The sequence below is a fragment of the Eubalaena glacialis genome, chromosome 4 (assembly GCF_028564815.1).
Source record: "Eubalaena glacialis isolate mEubGla1 chromosome 4, mEubGla1.1.hap2.+ XY, whole genome shotgun sequence".
Lineage (NCBI taxonomy): Eukaryota > Metazoa > Chordata > Mammalia > Artiodactyla > Balaenidae > Eubalaena > Eubalaena glacialis.
Window position 1 is genome coordinate 65409384 of NC_083719.1, and position 25057 is coordinate 65434440.

The 25057-nt window shown below is 38.2% G+C and overlaps 1 protein-coding gene across 4 annotated transcripts in view; it reads left to right on the forward strand.

Moving 5' to 3' along the window:
• The window catches only part of ATG10 (autophagy related 10), a 229622-nt gene extending 206001 nt beyond the window's left edge, over positions 1-23621 (forward strand). For 2 of the 4 annotated variants that reach the window (XM_061189412.1, XM_061189411.1), the window contains exons 6-8: positions 22007-22104; positions 22762-22877; positions 23202-23621. In XM_061189412.1, the coding sequence (XP_061045395.1) occupies positions 22007-22104; positions 22762-22877; positions 23202-23239 (252 nt within the window). In that variant the 3' untranslated portion in view covers positions 23240-23621. Of the gene's footprint in view, positions 1-22006; positions 22105-22257; positions 22878-23201 lie in introns of those variants that run through there. The other 2 variants (XR_009700818.1, XM_061189413.1) reach the window with 2 other exon arrangements.
• Positions 23622-25057: the final 1436 nt, after the last annotated feature.

The window sequence follows — 25057 nt, forward strand, 5'->3', positions numbered from 1 at the left end:
ATGGAGGCAAAGATCGAGAAGATGCAAGAAATGTTTAACAAAGACCTAGAAGAATTAAAGAACAAACACCTAGAAGAATTAAAGAACAAACAAACAGAGATGAACAATACAATAACTGAAATGAAAAATACACTAGAAGGAATCAATAGCAGAATAACTGAGGCAGAAGAACGGATAAGTGACCTGGAAGACAGAATGGTGGAATTCACTGCCATGGAACAGAATAAAGAAAAAAGAATGAAAAGAAACGAAGACAGCCTAAGAGACCTCTGGGACAACATTAAACGCAACAACATTCTCATTATAGGGGTCCCAGAAGGAGAAGAGAGAGAGAAACGACCGAAGAAAATATTTGAAGAGATTATAGTTGAAAACTTCCCCAACATGGGAAAGGAAATAGCCACCCAAGTCCAGGAAGCGCAGAGAGTCCCAGGCAGGATAAACCCAAGGAGAAACATGCTGAGACACATAGTAATCAAATTGACAAAAATTAAAAACAAAGAAAAATTATTGAAAGCAACAAGGGAAAAACAACAAATAACATACAAGGGAACTCCCATAAGCTTAAAAGCTGATTTCTCAGCAGAAACTCTACAAGCCAGAAGGGAGTGGCATGATATATTTAAAGTGATGAAAGGGAAGAACCTACAACCAAGATTATTCTACCCGGCAAAGATCTCATTCAGATTCGATGGAGAAATCAAAAGCTTTACAGACAAGCAAAAGCTAAGAGAATTCAGCACCACCAAACCAGCTCTACAACAAATGCTAAAGGAACTTCTCTAAGTGGGAAACACAAGAGAAGGAAAGGACCTACAAAAACAAACCCATAACAATTATGAAAATGGTAATAAGAACATACATATCGATAATTACCTTAAACGCGAATGGATTAAATGCTCCAACCAAAAGACACAGGCTTGCTGAATGGATACAAAAACAAGACCCATGTATATGCTGTCTACAAGAGACCCACTTCAGATCTAGGGACACATACAGACTGAAAGTGAGGGGATGGAAAAAGATAGTCCATGCAAATGGAAATCAAAAGAAAGCTGGAGTAGCAATACTCATATCAGATAAAATAGACTTTAAAATAAAGAATGTTACAAGAAACAAGGAAGGGCACTACATAATGATCAAGGGATCAATCCAAGAAGAAGATGAAACAATTATAAATATATATGCACCCAACATAGGAGCACCTCAATACATAAGGCAACTGCTAACAGCTATAAAAGATGAAATTGACAGTGACACAATAATAGTGGGGGACTTTAACACCTCACTTACATCAATGGACAGATCATCCAAACAGAAAATTAATAAGGAAACACAAAGTTTAAATGACACAATACACCAGGTAGACTTAATTGATATTTATAGGACATTCCATCCAAAAACAGCAGATTACACTTTCTTCTCAAGTGCACATGGAACATTCTCCAGGATAGATCACATCTTGGGTCACAAATCAAGCCTCAGTAAATTTAAGAAAATTGAAATCATGTCAAGCATCTTTTCTGACCACATGCTATGAGATTAGAAATCAATTACAGGGAAAAAAACGTAAAAAACAAAAACACATGGAGGCTAAACAATACGTAACTAAATAACCAAGAGATCACTGAAGAAATCAAAGAGGAAATCAAAAAATACCTAGAGACAAATGACAATGAAAACACGATGATCCAAAACCTATGGGATGCAGCAAAAGCAGTTCTAAGAGGGAAGTTTACAGCAATACAAGCCTACCTCAAGAAACAAGAAAAATCTCAAATAAACAATCTAATAACCTTACACCTAAGGGAAATAGAGAAAGAAGAACAAACAAAACCCAAAGTTAGTAAAAGGAAAGAAATCATAAAGATCAGAGCAGAAATAAATGAAATAGAAACAAGGAAAACAATAGCAAAGATCAATAAAATGAAAAGCTGGTTCTTTGAGAAGATAAACAAAATTGATAAACCATTAGCCAGACTCATCAAGAAAAAGAGGGAGAGGACTCAAATCAATAAAATGAGAAATGAAAAAGGAGAAGTTACAACAAACACCACAGAAATACAAAGCATCCTAAGAGACTACTTACAAGCAACTCTATGCCAATAAAGTGGACAACCTGGAAGAAATGGACAAATTCTTAAAAAGGTATAACTTTCCATGACTGAACCAGGAAGAAATCGAAAATATGAACAGACCAATCACAAGAAATGAAATTGAAACTGTGATTAAAAATCTTCCAACAAACAAAAGCCCAGGACTTAGAGAAGAGCTAACACCCATCCTTCTCAAACTCTTCCAAAAAATTGCAGAGGAAGGAACACTCCCAAACTCATTCTATGAGGCCACCATCACCCTGATACCAAAACCAGACAAAGATACTGCAAAAAAAGAAAATTACAGGCCAATATCACTGAAGAACATAGATACAAAAGTCCTCAACAAAGTACTAGCAAACAGAATCCAACAGCACATTAAAAGGATCATACACCGTGATCAAGTGGGGTTTATCTCCAGAATGCAAGGATTCTTCAATATACGCAAATCAATCAATGTGATACACCATATTAACAAACTGAAGAATAAAAACCATATGATCATCTCAATAGATGCAGAAAAAGCTTCTGACAAAATTCAACACCCATTTATGATAAAAACTCTACATAACGTGGGCAGAGAGGGAAACCTACCTCAACATAATAAAGGTCATATACGAAAAACCCACAGCAAACATCATTCTCAATGGTGAAAAACTGAAAGCATTTTCTCTAAGATCAGGAACAAGACAAAGATGTCCACTCTCACCACTATTATTCAACATAGTTTTGGAAGTCCTAGCCACGGCAATCAGAGAAGAAAAAGAAATAAAAGGAATACATATTGGAAAAGAAGAAGTAAAACTGTCACTGTTTGCAGATGACATGATAGTATACATAGAGAATCCTAAAGATGCCACCAGAAAACTACTAGAGCTAACCAATGAATTTGGTAAGGTTGCAGAATACAAAATTAATGCACAGAAATCTCTTGCATTCCTATACACTAATGATGAAAAATCTAAAAGAGAAATTAAGGAAACACTCCCATTTACTACTGCAACAAAAAGAATAAAATACCTAGGAATAAACCTACCTAGGGAGACAAAAGACCTGTATGCAGAAAACTATAAGACACTGATGAAAGAAATTAAAGATGATACCAACAGATGGAGAGATATACCATGTTCTTGGATTGGAAGAATCAACATTGTGAAAATGACTATACTACCCAAAGCAATCTACAGATTCAATGCAATCCCTATCAAATTACCAACGGCATTTTTTACGGAGCTAGAAAAAATCATATTAAAATTTGTATGGAGACACAAAAGACCCCGAATAGCCAAAGCAGTCTTGAGGGAAAAAAACGGAGCTGGAGGAATCAGACTCCCTGACTTCAGACTATACTACAAAGCTACAGTAATCAAGACAATATGGTACTGGCACAAAAACAGAAACATAGATCAATGGAACAAGATAGAAAGCCCAGAGATAAACCCACGCACCTATGGTCAACTAATCTATGACAAAGGAGGCAAAGATATACGATGGAGAAAAGACAGTCTCTTCAATAAGTGGTGCTGGGAAAACTGGACAGCTACATGTAAAAGAATGAAATTAGAATACTCCCTAACACCATACACAAAAATAAACTCAAAATGGATTAGAGACCTAAATGTAAGACTGGACACTATAAAACTCTTAGAGGAAAACATAGGAAGAACACTCTTTGACATAAATCACAGCAAGATCTTTTTTGATCCACCTCCTAGAGTAATGGAAATAAAAACAAAAATAAACAAATGGGACCTAATGAAACTTCAAAGCTTTTGCACAGCAAAGGAAACCATAAACAAGACGAAAAGACAACCCTCAGAATGGGAGAAAATATTTGCAAACGAATCAACGGACAAAGGATTAATCTCCAAAATATATAAACAGCTCATTCAGCTCAATATTAAAGAAACAAACAAGCCAATCCAAAAATGGGCAGAAGACCTAAATAGACATTTCTCCAAAGAAGACATACAGACGGCCAAGAAGCACATGAAAAGATGATCAACATCACTAATTATTAGAGAAATGCAAATCAAAACTACAATGAGGTATCACCTCACACCAATTAGAATGGGCATCATCAGAAAATCTACAAACAACAAATGCTGGAGAGGGTGTGGAGAAAAGGGAACCCTCTTGCACTGTTGGTGGGAATGTAAATTGATACAGCCACTATGGAGAACAATATGGAGGTTCCTTAAAAAACTAAAAATAGAATTACCATATGACCCAGCAATCCCACTACTGGGCATATACCCAGAGAAAACCGTAATTCAAAAAGACACACGCACCCGAATGTTCATTGCAGCACTATTTACAATAGCCAGGTCATGGAAGCAACCTAAATGCCCATCAACAGACGAATGGATAAAGAAGTTGTGGTACATATATACAATGGAATATTACTCAGCCATAAAAAGGAACGAAATTGAGTCATTTGTTGAGACGTGGATGAATCTAGAGACTGTCATACAGAGTGAAGTAAGTCAGAAAGAGAAAAACAAATATTGTATATTAACGCATGTATGTGGAACCTAGAAAAATGGTACAGATGAGCCGGTTTGCAGGGCAGAAGTTGAGACACAGATGTAGAGAACAGACATATGGACACCAAGGGGGGAAAACTGCGGTGGGGTGGGGATAGTGGTGTGCTGAATTGGGCGATTGGGATTGACATGTATACACTGATGTGTATAAAATTGATGACTAATAAGAACCTGCAGTATAAACAAACAAACAAAACAACTAATACTAAACTTTCATTGGGTTATTTGTATGGAAATATGTTAATATAAATGTTTCAGACATTACATGAAATTTCTAAAAATCTTATATGTTCTGGTATAATGTTATAAGTCATAATCCTAGTTATTACTTTAAAATGTATATCTCAGAAATAACTAATTTTCTTGTCAACTGCATTATTATGAACTTTCATCAAATCTTTAACCGTGGTCATTTTTAAGTCTTTTGTCATTTACAGACAGTTCTGGGTGTACTCTGATGCTTTTGTTAATATGTTCCTATAAAAGGGTTTCATCTTCAGGAAATTCATGGAAAAGACTCTGACAAGTACAGGTTTCTGGTACCTGACTGTACTGCTGAACTGAATGAATAAGCATTTTCAGAACTCTAATGAAAAACTGATGAGCTCATAAAAGTGCTAACAAAAGATCAAGATGAAAAAAAAAAAATTAATTACATGGGACTGAGTGAACTGATGAGGATGAGTATAATTTTTGTGACTTTCTGGTTGAATTTAAAAAAAGAAAAAATCCCACAAGAACTCAGAGGCAAAGAATATACAAATCAATTTTCACTGCAAAGTAAAGGAGCTGTTACAGTGGAGGATTACTGGACTGAATGTCAATGTTATGACATAGTATGAGTGTGTTTCATGTTTGGTAATTGCAATCATTGTTGCTTTTGTTGTGGTCATCCATGTACAATGCTTGGTGTCAGTCTATTTATCTCTTGTAAAAATAAAATACAGTGTGTGTGAAAAAAAAAAAAAAAAAAAAGAATAAAATACCTAGAAATAAACCTACCTAGGGAGAAGAAAGACCTGTATGCAGAAAACTATAAGACACTGATGAAAGAAATTAAAGATGATACCAACAGATGGAGAGATATACCATGTTCTTGAATTGGAAGAATCAATATTGTGAAAATGACTATACTACCCAAAGCAATCTACAGATTCAATGCAATCTCTATCAAATTACCAATGGCATTTTTTACAGAACTAGAACAAAAATATCTTAAAATTTGTATGGAGACACAAAAGTCCCCGAATAGCCAAAGCAGTCTTGAGGGAAAAAAACAGAGCTGGAGGAATCAGACTCCCTGACTTCAGAATATACTACAAAGCTACAGTAATCAAGACAGTATGGTACTGGCACAAAAACAGAAATATAGATCAATGGAACAGGATAGAAAGCCCAGAGATAAACCCACGCACCTATGGTCAACTAATCTATGACAAAGGAGGCAAGGATGTACAATGGAGAAAAGACAGTCTCTTCAATAAAATTAGAAATGAAAATGGAAATGCTGGGAATACTGGACAGCTACATGTAAAAGAATGAAATTAGAACACTCCCTAACAGCACACACAAAAATAAACTCAAAATGGATTAGAGACCTAAATGTAAGACTGGACACTGTAAAAGTCTTAGCGGAAAATATAGGAAGAACACTCTTTGACGTAAATCACAGCAAGATCTTTTTATCCACCTACTAGAGTAATGGAAATAAAACCAAAAATAAACAAATGGGACCTAATGAAACTTAAAAGCTTTTGCACAGCAAAGGAAACTACAAACAAGACGAAAAGACAACCTTCAGAATGGGAGAAAATATTTGTAAATGAATCAACGGACAAAGGATTAATCTCCGAAATATATAAACAGCCCATGCAGCTCAGTATTAAAAAAACAAGCAACCCAATCCAAAAATGGGCAGAAGACCTAAATAGACATTTCTCCAAAGAAGACATACAGATGGCTAAGAAGCACATGAAAAGCTGCTCAACATCACTAATTATTAGAGAAATGCAAATCAAAACTATGATGAGGTATCACCTCACACCAGTTAGAATGGGCATCATCAGAAAATCTACAAACAGCAAATGCTGGAGAGGGTGTGGAGAAAAGGGAACCCTGTTGTACTGTTGGTGGGAATGTAAATTGATACAGCCACTATGGAGAATAGTATGGAGGTTCCTTAGAAAACTAAAAACAGAATTACCATATGACCCAGCAATCCCACTCCTGGGCATATACTCCGAGAAAACCATGATTCAAAAAGACACATGCACCCCAATGTTCATTGCAGCACTGTTTACAATAGCCAGGTCATGGAAGCAACCTAAATGCCCATCGACAGACAAATGGATAAAGAAGTTGTGGTACATATATACAATGGAATATTACTCAGCCATAAAAAGGAACGAAATTGGGTCATTTGTAGAGACGTGGATGAATCTAGAGACTGTCATACAGAGTGTAGTATGTCAGAAAGAGAAAAACAAATATCGTATATTAATGCATGTATGTGGAACCTAGAAAAATGGTACAGATGAACCGGTTTGCAGGGCAGAAATAGAGACACAGATGTAGAGAAGAAACGTATGGACACCAAGGGGGAAAAGTGGTGGGGGGGGGGTGGTGGTGTGATGAACTGGGAGATTGGGATTGACATATATACACTGATGTGTATAAAATTGATGACTAATAAGAACCTGCTGTATAAAAATAAAATAAAATAAAATTCAAAAATTAAAATAAAATAATGGTGAGCTCAGAGCTCAGCCTTTAAATCAGGGTTCACTCCTGAGTTCATGTGGAAAGCCTCTGTATTTACTGCTACTGATTTTCTTTTTCGACTTTAGACTCTTTCTTGTGTCCTAGACTTTGTTGTCTAGAAAATACAGGACTAGATCCAAAGTATAAAAATCAGTTTTTAAGATTCTGACAGAAGTTACTATGGAGAAATGTTTGGTCAGGAAATAGGATTAGAATGTACATTTTTTTAATCCTGACATTATTAAGTTGCTTATATTTTAATAAAATATCTTTAAATATAAGAAACTGCCATTCTTGCCCATATGTATCAGCTTATTCCTCTTTCTAACACTTGTTTGCAAAATACCAGGATATAATTATTGCCTGAAAAAAATCCATGATTATATTTTTATATAGAAGAATATGATTTCTTAATACTGTAGCCTATTAGTAGCGTTTTTTTTAAAAATTTTATTTATTTATTTATTTATTTATTTATTTATTTTTGGCTGTGTTGGGTCTTCGTTTCTGTGCGAGGGCTTTCTCTAGTTGTGGCAAGTGGGGGCCACTCTTCATCGCGGTGCGCGGGCCTCTCATTATCGCGGCCTCTCTTGTTCCCGAGCACAGGCTCCAGACGCGCAGGCTCAGCAACTGTGGCTCACGGCCCTAGTCGCTCCGCGGCATGTGGGATCTTCCCAGACCGGGGCTCGAACCCGTGTCCCCTGCATTGGCAGGCAGATTCTCAACCACTGCGCCACCAGGGAAGCCCAGTAGTGTTGTTTTTGTTACCTGGTTTCAAATGAGTAGTAGTCTAAAAACTGGGGGAGTATCTCATTGTAGCTAAATTTTTACAGGTCCAATCTTTACCTAACATTTTTCACTATTAGATGAGTAACAGATTTTATAATGGGTTTATCACATCCTTAGGAATTTTCTTCATAGAGTCTCTTTCTAGAGCACTTCTAAAGAGAAAAACTGATTTTAACTTAAATCACTAGGAATCTGCTTCTGGGAATAAAAAGAATATTTTAATTATCAAAACTGGGTAAGAGTCAGGAAGGAAATACCTGTTAGCTGTAAACTGGGGTGTTTCGTTAGAAATTTATATTGATTATATTTACATAAAGAGAAGCATTGTGGTATTTTAAAAAATCATCTTAAAGATTAATCTGTATGTTTTTCTGTTACTTTAAAATTCTATTTGGCATCATCCTAAAGAGTAATTGTACTAACAGACTGCTATTTTATTTTGTGTTGCTCATAAAACATCTTCCTATGTGATAGTTGCTAGACATTAGTATCTGGTTATCAATAAATTAGGCTGTTTTGTGAGTTTGTTCTTGAAAATCCTTGACTTTTCTGATTGTGATTCACCACTTTATTATACCCCAACATAATCTAAAGTGGTGTCACTATTTTAGTGAGTATCCCAGAAATAAACTTAGCCAAAAATTGTCACCATTATGTAACATAGTGGAAGGGGAAAAAAAAGAAGAATTAATGCTTGGAAAGCACAAGCTCCCTATTGTTTTCCTTTAAGACAAAAATAGAATAAATGTAATGCCTGCAAGTTGTTTCATGCTCAAGTGCCGCATTTAGTCTCAGTAGGCTTGGTGTTGGTAGAGAAAGACTAAGTTCTATTCTTGAATCTGGACATGAGGCTTGACTCCATAATTTCTGAGTGCCAGAGAGGTGGATAAGCCACCTCTCTGAGCAGATTTGTACAAAATGGGTGGAGGCTGAATTAAGGTTCTTTTGTGTGACCCTCCCACAACTCAGGGATTTGACCAGAGAGACAGGAAACCGAGTGTGTCCTCTACTGCCAACACCACCCATCAGGTATTTTTTAAAAATGGATGTTTCCACCCGAACAGAACATTTTAATAAAAACATTGATATGGACCATAACAAGGCTTTTTAACAGAGACTTGAAGTCCTTTTTGTCTTCCTTTAAAGCTGCTTTATTTTTCTTTCTGTGGTGCTGTATAAAATCTCATCAATATACAAAATCATTCTGAGCTCAGATTTTCTCATTTTCTCTGGATGAGAGCTTTGATTAGCTTTTTGCAAGTTCTTCATTAGTAATTGGCTTGTGTTTTTGTTTTTGTTTTTGGCTGTTGTCTCTAATAAGTTTATGTTCTATCAAAGAATTCTTTGAGGATGGTCTGAAATATGCTATTCCATGTTATGTTACAGAATATTACAATTTAATATTCTTTATAAAATGCAACCAACAAGTGCTATTAGCATTAAATGCTCATTTCTTCCTCTTGATGCTGATGGCTGGGGTGGGTTGTTCCATCTTATCATCATGCCTGACCTAGTTGTGCAGTCGTTCCTGTTTAATTAATAGGCATTTACATAAGCTCTTTTTTCCCCCAGCAAGCTTTATAATCGTCTTGTTGGTTATCTCCTTTCACCCTGTGAAGTATCAGCAGTGCTATTTCCATTTTGCATATCAAAATACAGAAAGATTAAATTATGTACAACAAATTGATAAGTGAATAAGTTTGAGAATGCAGAGTTCTGGCATATTAATGGTGTTGCTTAAAGCAACAACCCATATAGACTCTATAAATATATTAAAACTCTGCTCTCTGATCCAGGAGTTGCAGTTGGGACTGTCAGCAGCCCAAGGAGGGAGCCCTTTGTAGATTTATGCAGGGGTGGGAGAATTAATTTCTGGAGTCCCTCTGGAGCCATGAAAAGAAAGTTTTTGTTAGCAGAAGAGGTCGTATCTGAGGACTATTGCTCTGGTGTCTGTAATTTTTAATAAAAATTCTAGGAAGCCTAGTGGCTTCTGTGCAACATATGAATTTGAAGAACTGTCTATTTTTTTTCAAATCCACCTTTCCAAACACCACTAGAATTTTATCCCCAATTAACTGGCCACAAAATGTCAACAGGTACAGCTAGAGCAAAACATAGCTTGGGGACCTTTCTTGGGTACTTGGGCATGACTTTCATTTCTTTCCACATATTTTTTTTCTTAAATATTTTCTCACTGTCTTTCTAACTATATCCTCATGCACTTATTAGGGGTAAAAATGTGTACCAGGGTATTCTTCTTTCCCCCCTTTTTCCCTATCTTTTTTTCAAAACTATAAGCGAGGATTGCTCGAACTTCAAACCTTCTTTGTCTTGTGTAGGTGTTGATTATTTCCAGTAAATACTTTGGAACTTACAGGGATTGCCTCAATCATTTAACAACACACCAAAAAAACAAAACAAACAAACAAACAAAAAAAAAACGCATTTTGTTCTTCTTCAGTTTACCAAACTTGTTAGTCTTACTCAAAAGATGGAAGTCTCTGTGCCTCTCACTGAACTCCCTTCCCATTAAACTTCGAGTAGCCTCTTTCTGTCTTCAATTCTACTGCCACACTCTTGCCCTGCTCCAAGTCCTGCCCATCCTTTAGGGTCTGGACCAGGTTAAATACCACATCTTCAGGAAATCTTTGCTACTCGCTCCTCCTCCCAGACAAAACTGACCTTTTCTTCCTCTGAGTTCCTTTATTCCTGGGTTTGTGCCTTTTAAATGTTGTGTATTATAGTAATTTCTGTAATCCTTGCATTGCAGCTGTCCTAACAGGAGCATGGGGAGAAATGAGGAGAGGAGATGACCTATTTCATTTGACTCAAGGTCGCTCTCAGCTCATGTGTTCAGTTTGGTGTTTCCCATTGCAGAGCACTCAACATAGCATTATAGGAATCACACAACTACAATAAGCATTAGCTCTGCTGGGTGAAAATAGTAGTTGAGTTCCAGGCATCAGGATATCATGATACCTGGATACCATGAGTATCATTCCAGGGAACAAGCCTTCTTTCCATGTGTGGGGTCTCAGGCTTGGCCACCTCTGCATCGTGGTTTTCCTTTAGTTTACTGGTGAGCTCCTCTATGGCCTCAGGTACTTATATGTCTTCCTTAGGAAACCCTCCATCCTACAGTGGGGAGCATCTCATTCTATGCTAGTGCCACTGTGATCACCTACACAGTTTTCTGTGGAGTGTGAAGCCTCCCCATGCCTTCTTTCCAAATGATGAAAAAAAAAAAAAAATCCCTCCCACCGAGGGCGTCTCTCTTGCCAGCTTTTCTTGTTACTGGTCACAAGTCCTATTATTCATCTCCTATCATTAGACCAGGTGACACTGCTATTCTCCCTGGGGATCTGCTTTTCCATTCTCTTTAGAAATCCTAAGGGAAGGGAAGTGAGTAGTGACAAACTTACTTTACCTTTGGAACTCTCTGCCCTTGTGGTGTGATCTGGGACTTTCAGTCCTGGGCATGTAACTGACTGTAAACCTCAGGAGTTGAGATAATAGGATGTTGTTTTATATCTTTGTAGTACTTCAAACTAAAAGTAACCTCTGTGAGAGCAGATTTTGCTTCTGTCTTGAGTGTACTTATATTTCCAGTGCCTAGAACAGTGCCTGGTACATAGAACAGGCTCCATAAATATTCGTTGAATAAATGAGTGGGGAGGTGGATGGCTAGATGGACGAATGTTTAGCATAGAGTCTTACCCACATTAGGTATTCAGTGCTGTTTATTGAATGCAGGAGCAAAAATTGCATGAAGTAATAAAGGAGTGAGTTAAGTAGAAAGGCGTGAGCTTATTACACATTTTAGTAGTATTTGATCTGCTTCTAAGTCTGAGTAACAAACCTTAGGGGAATATGGTGGCATGGCAGAGGGAAGGCTAATTCACAGAACTAAAATATGCATCTTGCATCAGTTTTTTAAAATGATAATGAAGGATATTATTTTTATGTAGAAACCAGTAGATTTTAGAATATATTGTATAGTTGACATAAGTTTTTTATGTAGAGAGTTATTCCTAACCATACCCTCAAACTCTCCTTTGTTCTTAGGTACACTTTGGAGGAAATATTTCAGAAAACAGATATTGAATTTCTTATCTGGGGACTCTTATAAATGTACAGGAGGTGCTGCCCCTGGTTTTGTGCCAAGGAGAGAGAATGTTTTGGTCTCTTTCATGGAGGCCATTGGTGATTCCTGCACAAATATTCCCCTTTATGGAACAGGCTGCATGTGCCAGTAATAATTTACTTTGGCATAGTAGGATGTCTTTTTCTATGCAGTAATTCCACAAATTATTGTCGAGTGCCTACTAGATGAAAGGCACTGTCCTGGATGCTGAGATTAAAATAGTAATCAGAATATTTCTTCTGCCCTCAAGAAATTATAGTAGAGGAGGACTCCTGTAAACAGTCAATCTCCTATACAGAACAGTGTGGAATTAAGCAGTAGGCTTCAGCATGGGTGCAGTGGGAACACAGAGGGAGGGCACCTGATACACGGTTGGGGTAAAAGAAAGCTGAGATCTGTAGGGATGAAAAGGACATTAGTAGGTGGGGCGGGAGGGTGTTCCCGGCAGAGAGAACTGCACGTTCAAATGTCTGGAGGTAAGAAAAAGCATTGTGTTCGGGGAACAGCAAGAAGTGTCATGATAAACTGTACATAAATATAGGTAAATATCTGGTTTTCTAATTCTGAAGAGGATTTTTTTTTTATTGGAGTATAGTTGCTTTTACAATGTTGTGTTAGTTTCTGCTGTACAGTGAAGTGAATCAGCTATATGTATACATTTATCCCCTCCTTCTTGGACCTCCCTCCCCCGCCATCCCACCCATCTAGGTCATCACAGAGCACCGAGCTGAGCTCCCTGTGCTATATAGCAGGTTCCCACTACCTATCTATTTTACACATGGTAGTATATTTATGTCAAACCTAATCTCCCAATTCAGCCCACCCTCCCCTTCCAACCCTGTATCCACACATCCATTCTCTATGTCTGCATTTCTATTCCTGCCCTGCAGATAGGTTCATCTGTACCATTTTTCTAGATTCCACATATATGTGTTAATATATATTTGTTTTTCTCTTTCTGACTTATGAAGAGGATTTTTTAAACATAAAAATGATAAAAGAAATAACGAAGGAGAAAAATTATTGATTTAATTATTTAATAATACATTTCATATCTAAATCATCATGAAAATAATTTAATGACAAATAATCTGGAAATAAAAAATGTTTTGACTGTTTCAGCAACTTTCATGAGAGCAAGGGTAATCTGTTTATGTACCATTGTATTACTAACATTTGACCCAGTGCATGGCTCACAATGGTGGTTGAATGAATGAGAAGAATCAATATCCTCAAAAGATACTAAAGAACTAATATAAATGAATAAGAAAACCAAACAAATTATATGAAAGGAAATAATAAAAATAAGTGCAGAAATTAGTAAAACAGAAGACAACTGATTGACAAAAGACACATATGATGGGACTGGCACATAGTAGGCACTCGATAAATATCTGTTCAGTGAATAAAAAGCAACAGAAAACTATAAACATGTGTATAAAAGATCTGAACGGGAATTCACCAAACGGAATAAATCTGAGTTGGGCAGTTTTAGATAATTCTGTTTTTATTCATTGTTCTTTTCTGTATTTTCTGAACTCTCCATGTATTGCTCTTATAATTTTTATGAAAATACATTAATTTGAAATTTGAAAAAATAGATTTTTAAAGAAGTGGCCTGGAGAGGATTAAAACCAGGGACGATCCTTGACATGAGCTCTGGTCAGTGGGATGAGGAGGTACGGTGTATGAGCATGCACTTTGGATGCTCACTTGGATGACTGTAAGGCATAATCCCTTGGAACTTGTTCTCCAAAGTGGCAATAATAAAGCCTATCTCAAAGAGTTATTGGGAAAGGGGACCCCTGCAAAGCTCTTAGTACAGTGCCTGATACTGTAGGTGCTCAGTGGCCATTTTCCTTTCCTAGCCTGAGGAGGCAGGATGAGGGAGATACCCTTCTCCATTTCTAAGGAATGTGCCCCGAGTGGAAGGCAAATTTGATCAGTCTGGAATGTGAAACTGGATGAAAGCTTAGCACGTGAAATTATATTTGTGCCGTCCTGGAGAGCCAAGAAAATTAAGAAATGAACCAAGTAACTCATCATATTTATTAGATGTAAGAATGAAGGTGCAGTATTATCATTTCCTTATGATAGTCATATCTAATAGTTCTGAAACCAATTCACAGTATTCATGTCAGACTTATTTTATGAGACATTTAACCATTGCTAAATTAAATTTCATAAGAGAATGTGCCACTATAACTCCTCTGGAGTTACAGAGATAGAAATCTGACCCATCATTTCTACTTTCACGGAAAACCATTTAGCAGAACTTTGTTCCAGTAGAAGTGTTTATTGAGTTGTAAGCCTAACACAGTTCATTGGCTGCCTGCATTTACACACTGACATTTTTCCCAGCGCAGATTTGCATCAGTTCATTAGTACTGACAGCAGATGGTAGCACTTTCACACAAATTTACCTTCTGAATTGATCTAAGAAATGTCACTAAAGAGATCCTGACAGTTTTGATGTTCTTCCATTTCTGAAAATGGTATGTTAAACAAATAAGGTGTAGGATTTTAGATTTTTTTAACTCCAACACATAATTCCTAAACCAAGTAAAGATGCTTTTATCTCTGATTCTGGCTGTCTGAAGGAGAAAGTAGAAAATGCAGATAATCCTTCCTGATAGTGTAAACCTTAAAAAATCTCCATTGCAGAAAAAAGGCTTTTGAAGAATATTATCCAGATTGTCTACACTGATCAAATGCCTCAAATTATTTGTAAATTCTCTACCTTACTTTGTCTGAATACAAATTGCTTGGCTTACAGGATAAGCTCATTGAATGTGACTGAAAAAAATAGTATTGGCTCAAGTCACAAGGCTAACTTTGATTAATAACATACTTAAAGGATTTATTTAACAACAAGAAGGACGTTTTGAGTTCTAAATGCTCTCAAAAACAATACCTTTACTAACATTCTAATGGCAGGAAGACAAGTTAGTACTGACTTAATTTGGCTAAAATACAGTAACTTTGTTCCATATAGTTTTATTCCCTCCCTTCCTTTGTGCTATTATTGTCATGTATATTACATTTATGTATGTTATAAACCCAACACTACATTATTATAATTTTTGCTTACATAATCCTATGTCTATTAAAGTAATTAAGAGAAGAAAATATACTTAACTCATTTTTTTATGTTTACCATTTATGATGCTTTTTATTTTTTCCTGTGGATTTGAGTTACCCTCTGGTATCTCAATAATACCCTCTGGTATTATTGCCTGAAGGACTTCCTTTAGGATATCTTATAGGCCAGTCAACTAGCAAGGAATTCTCTCAGTCTGTTCCTTGAGAATGTATTTACACTATCTTCATTTCTGAAGGACAATTTTGCTGGATATAGAATTCTTGATTGATAGTTCTAGGGGTTTTTTTCCCCAGGACTTGAATATGTCTTTCTGCTGCTATGAGAAGCCAGCCATTATTGTATTCTTATTCCTCTTTATGTGATGAGTTCTTGCTCTCTTGCTACTTTTAAGATTTTCTCCTGTCTTTGGCTTTTGGACATTTGACTATGATGTGTGTAGGTGTGGATTTTTGTGTTTCTACTTAGGGTTTGTTGAGCTGCTTGTATCTGTAGCTTAAATGTTTTTCATCAAAGTTTAGAACTTTTCAGCCAGTATTTCTTCAAACATTTTGCCTGCCCCTTTCTCTCTCCTTTCGTTCTCAGACTCCTACTATGGGTATGCTGGTATGCTTGGTATTGTCCCACAGGTCTCTGAGGCTTTGTTCTTTTTTCTTCATTTTTTTTTTTCCCTTCAGATTGAATAATTTCTATTAACATATCTTCAAAATCAGTAATTCTTTTTATTGCCATCTCATATCTACTGTTGAACCCATCTAGTGAATTTTTTATTTCTGTATTGTACTTTCCAACTCCAAATTTTTATTTGGTTCTTTTTATAGTTTGTGTTCTTTGATTGAGATTACCTATTTGCAGAGTCATTATCATAATTTTCCCCTTTTAACTCTTTAAATATAGTTTTCTTTAATTCTTCAAACATATTTATAATAGCTGCTTTGAATTCTATGTAAATCTGATAACCAGGCCCACTCAGAGTCAGTTTTTATTAATAGATTTTTTTCCCTTTGTATGTATCTTTTCTGTTTCTTTGCCTGTCTCATAAATTCCATTGAAAATGAGACAATTTAGATAATATATTGTAGCAATTCTGGATTCCTATATTTTTCCCTGAGGATTGTCTCTTTGTTATTGTTGCTGTTGTTTTTGTTTGTTTGTTTTAGTAGCTTTCCTAGGTTTTACCTGCAGAATTTGCCTACTCTGTGTGGCCATTCATGTCTCTATTTTGTCTTTCATTCTTATTTTCATGTTTTTGCCTGACTTCCACAGGGTCACCAGCTCTATCTGCATACCTTGCTGGTTAGCCAATGATTGGACAGAGGTTGTGCTTATATACCTCAGGCCTATAAGCCTTTCCTCATTTGTTCATGGATGTGTGTGTGGGTTGGGAACACATCCAAATTTCAGTTAATGTTCAAGTTGTCATCAGCTTTTACTTTTCATCAGGCCTTCTTGTACCTCCCCTGAACATGTGCTTAGTTCCCATCAGCCCAGGATGCCTGGAGAACTTACCTAGCCCTTCTACAACTGTCTCACCTCCAAGATCTCCCTATTAGATTTTGTTGCTAATGCCACCGGGCAGTAGTTTTCTTTGACTGTTGGAAATCAAGTCAGCCCTGCTAGCAGCACAGCTACTGATTCTCGTGGCCAGCTCCACTCCCGTAAAACTTCCCTGTTGAGGAGCCAGGTGGAGGTGGGGCAGAGTATGAGAGTATTTCTAGGCAAGAAGGCTGAAGACTCTCTCTGTGTCTGACTTGAGGTTCTAGCAACTTTTCATGAGTTAAACACGTATCAAATTTTTTATTTGCCTTTGGTTGATTTCCACATCCCAGAAGTGGGTTTTTTTTGACAATTTTGTTCAGTTTTATACTTGTTTTTCAAGGAAATTTGTTGACCTCTATATCATTCTGCTATAACTAGAAGTCTACTCCTATTGTTATTTATTTATAAAACTTTTCTCAAGAGATTACACAAATGTCCCTTATTATAATTCCTATTATAAGGAGATCAACATCTCATAGCTTGGCTTTTTTAAACCGAAGCATCTTACCAAAACAATATAATTTTTATGTTTAAAATACAATTTAGGGCTTCCCTGGTGGTGCAGTGGTTGAGAATCTGCCTGCTAATGCAGGGGACACGGGTTCGAGCCCTGGTCTGGGAGGATCCCACATGCCGCGGAGCAACTAGGCCCGTGAGCCACAACTACTGAGCCTGCGCGTCTGGAGCCTGTGCTCCGCAACAAGAGAGGCCGCGATAGTGAGAGGCCCGCGCACCGCGATGAAGAGTGGCCCCCACTTGCCACAACTAGAGAAAGCCCTTGCACAGAAACGAAGAGCTAACACAGCCATAAATAAATAAATAAATAAATTTGGAAAAAAAAAATACAATTTAAACATTTGTTTTTAAAGGCAGTCGTTGATTTAAATATATTCTAATTATATAAATATAAGTTCTTAACATAATAAAAGACAAAGAATTTTTTTTAATGTTGCCAAACCTGTATTAAAGAACTGTCCAAGCTGATCTAAAAGCTCTTCTAAGGCATGAAAGTCCCTATTATTTAAAAAAGTGTTTCACATAAGCATTACCTTGCATTTTATTAGAATATAACCTTAAATGCTAATATAACTTTTTATTTTGTTTGAGGAAAAATGAATATTAAAATGCTGTAGATTACTGAAGGGTTTTTGAAGTGCCTGAATTTGTATTTTAATTTAAATTCTTTAAATTATTTTCCATTAATTTGTCCTGAATACCAATATATTGATAATTCTAATTGCCATATATATTGTATATAGACTTTTTACTAATTTAGAGTTTTCTTGCCCTTGGTTATAATCAGTTGTCAAATGTTCGTAAACATTTAGACGCTGGTCAGTGATATTTTTCCTGTGCTGCATAACTCTATAGGAGTTTTTTGTTTTTACATATTGAAATTGGACTTTGTTATAGGGTATTATAAGACCATATTCTGGATGTCTGGGTGCTATTATCCTTGTCTGTTAAATAACTAATGGGTTTAATAATAATAGCCAACTAAGTGCTTATTATATATGTCAGGCACTATTTTGAACAGTTTTCTGGCATTTTTTCATTGAAGTATCACAGTCAATCTATGAGGTAGATACTATCATTAGTCCCAGTTACCAGATGAGGAAACAGAGACGTGAAATGATTAAGTGGTTTGCCTCAAAGCTCACAGCTACTAAGTAGTGGAGCAGAACTTAAGTCTTAACTACAGATCCCAAGCCTGCTCTTATCTACTTGCTATATGGAGTGAGCAAAAGATGACTTGTAGACATGAAGTCCAAGTCTTTACTAAGGAGCATCAAATAAGCAGAGCTACAATGTGACATGGGCCGACATCTGCTTAGAAAATGGACCCCTGAACTTTAAGTGTGTCTGTAACTCTCAGATGTATGTTATACTCTGATGTGGTTATTCTTGTGAGGTCTTGTAAATGTTAGGCCACAGACCTGTAAGGAAGAGGCAAGGTCTTGTCTATATGATGAAGCCATTCCTCATGAGAGTTACCATCTCCTCAAGGAGACTGAATTATTAGGGGTTAAGATTCTTGGAGGACACTCTTGCATAGTTGTTGTGAGTGCTTCCATCCACCATGCAGGCCAGAAAGCGAAAGCCCAGCCAAGATCTCTTCCAGTGTCCCCCATGACTCAAATGGGCCTGGGAGCCCCAGTATTGTAACACTCTGGATCTTTTAGAGCCCTGTTGCTTAGTGTTCTGTTACCCTTTCAGTATTCCCAGGCTTTCAGTAGAGTCTTGTTTGACTAGTCCATTCCACCTCAGCTACAGGAAACTTGGGCTCAAGTGTTTAAAGTTGGAGGAGTTTCCCCATGAGCATGAGAATGGCCATGGGAAACAAGGGCTGCCAAGGGAAGGGTGAGTCCTGGAGGAGTGGAGGCATGGCTGAGCTGACTCTCCCCTTTATGAGTGTTCCATGTAATGCCGTCCTTGGAGGTCTAGGTTTCATTTTATTAAAGAAGGTAACATGTCTTCACAGATTTGGTTACTGCTCTTCATTCCTTCCAATGTTTACTACACAAGTAATCCAAAAAGAATTTAGACTAAATTTAACCTTTTAAATCTCAGCTCTATAAACAATAATTATTTTAGTCCAGGATGATTCTAAAATTCTTTCGCATTTCCTGTGTACATTTCCCATACTCATTTCCCTTTATGGTCTTCTGTACCCATCAAGTTTCTCTGCACAGTTGGGTTTTTCTTGCCATTCTGATCTCTGTTTAAAGATCACCTCTTCAGTAAGGCCTTCCCTTTCACCAAATCTAAATTATTACCACAGTCCCTCCAAAATCACATTAGCCTGTTTTGTTTTATTCATAGCACTTACTATTATCTAGATTATCCTGTTTACTTATTTGTTCTATGTGTTTATTGGCTATCTCCTGCACTGGAATGTAAGTTCCATGGGATCAGGGACTTGGTTTATCTTAGAGATAGTGATCTCTGTAACTAGATCCAGAACTATTCCTGGAAGACACATAAGAGATGATCACTAGATATGTGATGAATTAATAAATATTAGTTTAAGGCAGGTAAGGGGAGCCAGAATCAACTTGGACAGGAGGACTTGCGATAAGCATAACACATCTGGGGCTGTGACCCCAGCATCTGGTTAGGGACAGAAATGAGGGGTAGGGAGAGAGCAGGAGATGGGAGCTCAAGCTCCGTGTGAGAATCAGGACCCTGGGCAGAGACTTCTGGAGGTGGCACTCAGGGAGACATACTCCATCCTACTCCCAGCAGATAGCTCAGCCCTCGCCACACGCACACACGCGCGCTCACAAACACATGCATCTCCACGCCCGATGTCACCCATACAAATGGAACTATTCCTCCCATTTCTTATGGTTGGGTGTGTTCACTTGTGCACAGCCATGAATGTTTTAGGGTTGGACAGTGGAGGCAGCAGGATATAATTCTTCCCATGGACAGCTCTGAGTTCAGCTTCTCCTTGGACTGTCTGAGAAGAGGAGAAGCCAGGAGAAGCTAGTCAGCCCCTAGTTGAGATCCAGCCTACAGGCTTGTTTTATTTGGCCCGCACCATGTTTTTAAAAAGTTGTGCCCATTTTTAAATTTAGGGGGTTTTGCATAAAAATCTGGATTTCTAGGTTATTTTGACAAATGGGGAGACCTGGCACACCAAGCCTGCACCCCACATGGCACAGCTGGCTGAAGCAGAGTGGCAAAAACAGCCTCGGCTGGGCTCTCCAGGTCCCCACAGTCCTCGTCACCTGCTGGTGTAGTTAATTGGCCTCACTCCCTCGGGTCACCTGCCTGGTCTTCATAGGTAGTTGTCTTGGTCTCTTTGGGCGGCTATAGCAAAATACCACAGATTGGGTAGTTGATATACAACAGAAAGTTATTTCTCACAGTTCTGGAGGCTGGAAGTCTGAGACCAGGTTTAGGTCTCCAGCCCTCTCTCGTGAGGGCCCTTTTCCAGGTTGCAGACTTCTCTCTGTGTCCTCACATGGCAGAAAGGGGCAAGCTAGCCCTCTGGAGCCTCTTCTATAAAGGCATTAATCTCATCATGAGGGCTCCACCCTCATGACCTAAGCTCTTCCCAAAGGCCCTACCTCCTAATACCATCACACTGGGCAGTAGGATTTCAGTGTATGAATTTGTGGGAACACAAACATTCAGATCATAGCAGTATTTGGGTTTGCAATCTCTGGCATAATGGCTAATGCACAATGTAAGCAATTGATAAATTTATCAACAATAATTGGTTTTGCATTGGTAGAATTTATGCATAGATCACTCACTATATAGAAACCTTCTAGGGCTCCCCAGTGCTTGCCAAATGATGTCCACATCCCTAACTTGGCAGCAGTCTGACCTGTATCTTACATCCAGTCACTCTCTCATAAAGGCAGTGGAGTTCCGTCTTACGGACTTTGAACTTACGGAAACAGCCCCGTAAGCTTGGGGAAGACAGAAGGAGAGACATAGATAAACAGAGAAACTCAGGGAGAGACAGACAGAAGCAGTGCAATTTAAATAGTGCCAGCCGTTCCCCTCTTCCACCCCACCCCCTATCCCGTCTACTCACTGGACATGTGCCCACTGGCACTGGATGCAGTTAGGCCTGAAACAATTAATATGTTGACAAAATTTATGTAAGAAAATATGTGAATGATTTTGGTCCCCTTACCATTGACAAAGAGATGAATGAAATGCATTGTTCAGATGGTCAGGCGCCTGGACTTCATGGATATCCTTGAGTTAAAACTGAAGAATAATTATAGGCCAAAGGAAACACTAGCTAAAGAACAGTTAGAGGGAACTGATAAATGTATCTGCAGCTTGTATTGAGTGCCTGTCCTTTATCGATAAATAGTTTCTTCTCACCAACTTTTTCTCATGTTTGGGTTATGAATTATATTTCAAAATAGGAATCAATCTGTATCTTAATTTTATAACTTGAAATTTAAAACAAACCTTTATCTTAAAGGAGTAAACCAGATTATGGATTTTAACTTTTTCAAAGTAACTTAAGCCGGCAATCCTGGGCCAACTCTGATTCTTACAGGAGCATCCGATACTTGGACAACCCTTTTTTGTACTTCATCCCTGCAAGACGAATGAATTCATGACTCCTGTGTTAAAAAATTCTCAGAAATTCAATAGGTAAGAAACACCATCAAGCTACATTGACTTTCACTCTTATTTTAAAAGTGTAAATCTTTTTATGTGATTCTAAAAGCTAAGCTAAAAAAGAAATATTCTTTGTAATAATAATAATGGCTAACATTTATTGATTTTTTTTTTACTGTGTGCTAGGCACTGTTCTAAGTATTTCGGATATAGTAAAGCACTGGATTCCTGTAACACCCCTCCGAGCTAAGGACCATTATTTTGCCCAGTTTGCAGAGGAGGAAGCTAAAGCACAGAGGGGCTAAATGACTCCGCTCAGGTCACACGTCGAGTTAAGCGGTGGAACTGGCATTTGAACCCAGGCACTTTTGCCTCCAAGCCATGCACTTAACTGCACTCTGCTACCTTAGCTAATGTTGTCAATTGCATCAACTTGGAATCATCGAGGGAAGTCAGGAGCCCCAGTGCCTTGACCTTCCCTTCAACTGCTTTAGTGAGGGATGGATCCTCAGCCTCTTTGGCCCTCGAGTCGCTGTTAAGCAATGGGCTGGCATTTGGAAATGCTGAGATTCCAGGTGCTGAGCACACGTCTTTGAAGAAAGCCTCATTTCTATGATTGTTGGTAACTGATTTTCTACCACTCAAACAACTACAATGGAAACAGTTTTCTGTGTTTCACTTATTTCCCAGGAATGTCAACTACATCACGTCATGGCTGAGCATGGTAGGGCCAGCTGTCGGGCTGAATCTGCCTCTGAGTTACGCCAGAGCAGCCTTTCAGGATGAAGGAAATGTCGACAGACAAGGTAAAAAGAGAAGCCTGTGCTGCATGTTTCACTGTTGCAAAGATCCTGGTGTCTCTTTTGCACTTGGATATGTCATCCCTGCTGGCACCACCATGTATTAAGTCTGCTTTCATCTTTAACAGACTGGGCACTGACTTGTTTGTTTAGTTTTCCAACCAGTCAGCACCCACTCATTTAGGAAGCTTTTGACTTTGCTATGATAACACTCACCCAACCACAGAGCTGAGTGGTTTTATTTTAGAATTGATATTCTTGAAACAAGTCTTTACTGCTCAGTTAACCTTCTTTTATTTTCTTGGCTTTTGTTTTGTTCTTGTTCTTCAGATTCATCTATTGAGCCAAAGAGCTTAGAAGAACTCTGAGAGTTTAGGTGGCCGGCCCTGGTTTTAATGGGACCAATATGGTGTGAGATTTCAGATCACCGAGATTTTGACGTGGATTTTTTTTCCCTTGGAAGCAAATGTCTGCAGCAACTGATGTACTCTATGTTTAGAAGAAACACTGCAAAGACACAAATCACTATAAATAGCAAAAAAGGAATCTAACTCGGTAATAGAAATACTGACATCATCAGGGCACTTCCAGGTCGTTCCCGCATGTCTCTGAGTCTCATTCTCTTCATCTTTAATTTGAGAATGACAAGCTACCTCACAGGGTTGCTGTGTGAAGCACATGAGAGCCTTAGTGTATGAGAAAATATGGTAAAGTATTATGCAAATATTCATTAAATGGTCACCTTTCTTATATTTGATTGTCATTCACCTAGGCTGTCAATAAGTTTAATAGTCAGCAAGATATTAAGATGAACCATAGAATTTTCGGTTTGGGGTTGCCTGTTTTGTTTTTCATTTTAACTTGCTAGGGTCTTAAACTAAGAGAAAAACGTAATTGACTCTTTAGAGCATCTAGATTAGTGTCTGTCAGTGGGGGATGCACTTTAGAGTCACTTGAGGATCTTTTACAATTACAGACACTGGGGCCACCTGCTGGAACAGCCCCTCTGGGGTGATTCTGATGCACATGCTCCTGAAGAAGTTCTGGTCTGGATGTACCTTTCAAGTGGCATTTATTTGTATTGCTTTGGTCTCCCAGTAGGTCTTTTCCAATTCTGTGCATAGCTCCTGCAAGATGGACTTACTTCCTAACATTGCCCGGGCCTTGCCCCGAGAATCTGGATAGCAAGGAAGTCTAGGAGGCATTTGGAGAGGCGGCCTACTTTGGGGAAGCGGTTAGGATGAGGGGATTAACTGCTGGCGAATAGCACAGGACCGCGACAGCCCTGTGAGTCTCTAGGTTAAGGGCTGTACTCTCACGAAGGGAACAGAAGTAGAGAAAGGGTTAATTCAAACTGCTGGAAAAGCTAAAAGTAAATTTTAAAACGCTGAGCTGCACATATTCTTGCTGGGATGAGAGCCTGCTTACATGCTTGTTGGGCATTTTGGTATTTACCACTTAACATCTTTTCAGCTTCTGCAAGGGATTTCCACCTCCCGCCCCCGACTCTCCCTAATGTAAACACAGATTTCTCAGCAAGTCATTTCTCAAGCCATGTCATTTCTAGCGTTAAAAAAAAAATTGTAATAATGTGTCATCTGGATGATGTACTCGTCTGGAAATACTAGTTATCCTTTTTGAACAGATTCTGAGATGATAGTAGTCTGTCAGTTTGGGGGCAGTGTGTAGTTTCATTTTTTTTTTTTAATGAATTTATTTATTTTATTTATTTATTTTTGGCTGTGTTGGGTCTTCGTTGCTGCGCGTGGGCTTTCTCTAGTTGCAGCGAGTGGGGGCTACTCTTCATTGCGGTGTGCGGGTTTCTCATTGTGGTGGCTTTTCTTGTTGTGGAGCATGGGCTCTAGGTAGGCGGGCTTCAGTAGTTGCAGCATGTGGGCTCAGTAGTTGTGGCTTGCGGGCTCTAGAGTGCAGGCTCAGTAGTTGTGGCGCACGGGCTTAGTTACTCCACGGCATGTGGGATCTTCCCAGACCAGGGCTTGAACCCATGTCCCTTGCATTGGCAGGTGGATTCTCAGCCACTAGGGCACCACCAGGGAAGCCCTAGTTTCTTTTTTTTAAGTTAATTTTTTTTTAATTCCCTGATTGATGAAGACCTAAAAACTCACCAGTGGCAGCACAAAGTTCTGAAGAGCTCCTGTAGGTTGTAGAGACCACCCTCCCCAGAT